This window comes from Colobus angolensis, unplaced genomic scaffold (assembly GCF_000951035.1).
Source record: "Colobus angolensis palliatus isolate OR3802 unplaced genomic scaffold, Cang.pa_1.0 Scaffold222, whole genome shotgun sequence".
In the NCBI taxonomy this organism is placed as follows: domain Eukaryota; kingdom Metazoa; phylum Chordata; class Mammalia; order Primates; family Cercopithecidae; genus Colobus; species Colobus angolensis.
Genome location: NW_012115400.1, coordinates 1,895,853 through 1,897,517, shown reverse-complemented (window position 1 = coordinate 1,897,517; position 1,665 = coordinate 1,895,853). Strand labels below are relative to the sequence as shown.

At 47.0% G+C, this 1,665-nt stretch overlaps 1 protein-coding gene across 1 annotated transcript in view; it reads right to left on the bottom strand.

Moving 5' to 3' along the window:
• The window catches only part of ZAN (zonadhesin), a 71,883-nt gene extending 71,565 nt beyond the window's left edge, over positions 1 to 318 (bottom strand). Inside the window, 1 exon segment of the mRNA XM_011943959.1 lies at positions 266 to 318. Within this exon segment, the coding sequence (XP_011799349.1) occupies positions 266 to 318 (53 nt within the window).
• Positions 319 to 1,665: the final 1,347 nt, after the last annotated feature.

Here is a 1,665-nt window from a genome sequence, read left to right as displayed (position 1 = left end):
ACCACCACACCTGGCTAATTTTTTGTATTTTTAGTAGAGACGGGGTTTCACCATGTTGTCCAGGATGGTCTCGATCTCCTGACCTCGTGATCTGCCCACTTCAGCCTCCCAAAGTGCTGGGATTACAGGTGTGAGCCACCGCGCCCGGCCTCTCTCCAGGTGTTTTGCTGTTAGCCTGCTCACCCCCTCCAGCTCTGCCCTTCCGTATTCCTATAGCCACCCTCAACTGACCCTGGTTTATCATTACCTGCTGGGCCCAGCTTACCTGAGATGGGCAGCCCCCACCAGCAGCAGCAGAGTCCAGACTGGAGGAACCATGAGGAACCTCAGTGGTGGCTCCCAGGGGAGAGGAGAAGGGCACAGTTGGGAGCCTGGACCCCTTTTATTCACCCCTGGCCTCCTTAGCTTGGCATCCTTCCAAGGATGCTGTGAAAAATGAACAGAGAAACACAGAAAAGCTCTGGGAAATTAAAACTACGAGAGTTGAAATTTACCATCCAGTAGAAGCGTTGTAGATTGAAATTGAGGGAAATAAACTAGAGAGAAGGGGGAAAAAAAGAGAAAGAAACAAAAAGGAAACAGGTTTGGAGGATCAATCCAGGAAGTCTAACCTCAAATGAAAGGAGTTCAAAAAGAGAGAACAAAGGAAAAGAAATTATTATTTTAAAAAGAAAAACACACAAGAAAATATCCAGCACTGAAATATACAAGTCTCTAGATTAAAAAGGTGTCCAGGGTGATGAATGCACAGAGACCCATGGAAGCACTGGATTTCAGACTATCAGGGGAGAAGAGAAGATCTGAAACACTTTCAGATAGACAATAACAGGTCATATACCAACGATCAGAAATCAACATGGCATCCAGCTTTTCAATAGCAACCATGGAGTCTAAGACGCAGCGGAACATTGTCTGCAGAATTCCAACAGAAAACCATTTCAAACCTAAAATTCTATAACTGGCAACGGTGGCAACCGGAGAGTTAGGTGAAGGAAGGACTGCAAACGGCCAGACATGGTGGCTTACACCTGTAATCCCAGCATTTGGGACACCAGGGCGGGTGGATCACTTGAAGTCAGGAGTTCAAGACCAGCCTGGCCAACATGGCAAAACCCCATCTCTACTAAAAATACAAAAAATTAGCCAGGGGTGGTGGCACATGCTCATAATCCCAGCTACTCAGGAGGCTGAGGCACGAGAATCGCTTGAACTTGGTAGGTGGAGGTTGTAGTGAGCCGAGATCGTGAGACTCCATGTCAAAAATAAAAAAGGACTGCAAATGCCTATTGGCAAATCACTGAGAAAGATAAGTCACAGAGGAAGAGATACAAACAACCAGCAAACATCTGAAAATTTTTTTTTTTTGAGACAGGATCTCGTTCTGTTACCCAGGCTGGAGTGCAGCAGCATGACTTGGCTTACTGCAGCTTCAACCCCCAGGCTCAGGTGATCCTCCCATCTTAGCCTCTGGAGTAGTTGGGACTACTGGCACACGCCACCAAGCCCGGCTAATTTTTGTATATTTTGCAGAAACAGGGTTTTGCCATGTTGCCGAGGCTGGTCTTAAACTCCTGGGCTCAAGTGATCTGCCTGCCTTGGCCTTCCAAAGTGCTGGAATTATAGGCGTGAGCTACTGTGCCCAGCCGACAAAAATTTGAAAGATCG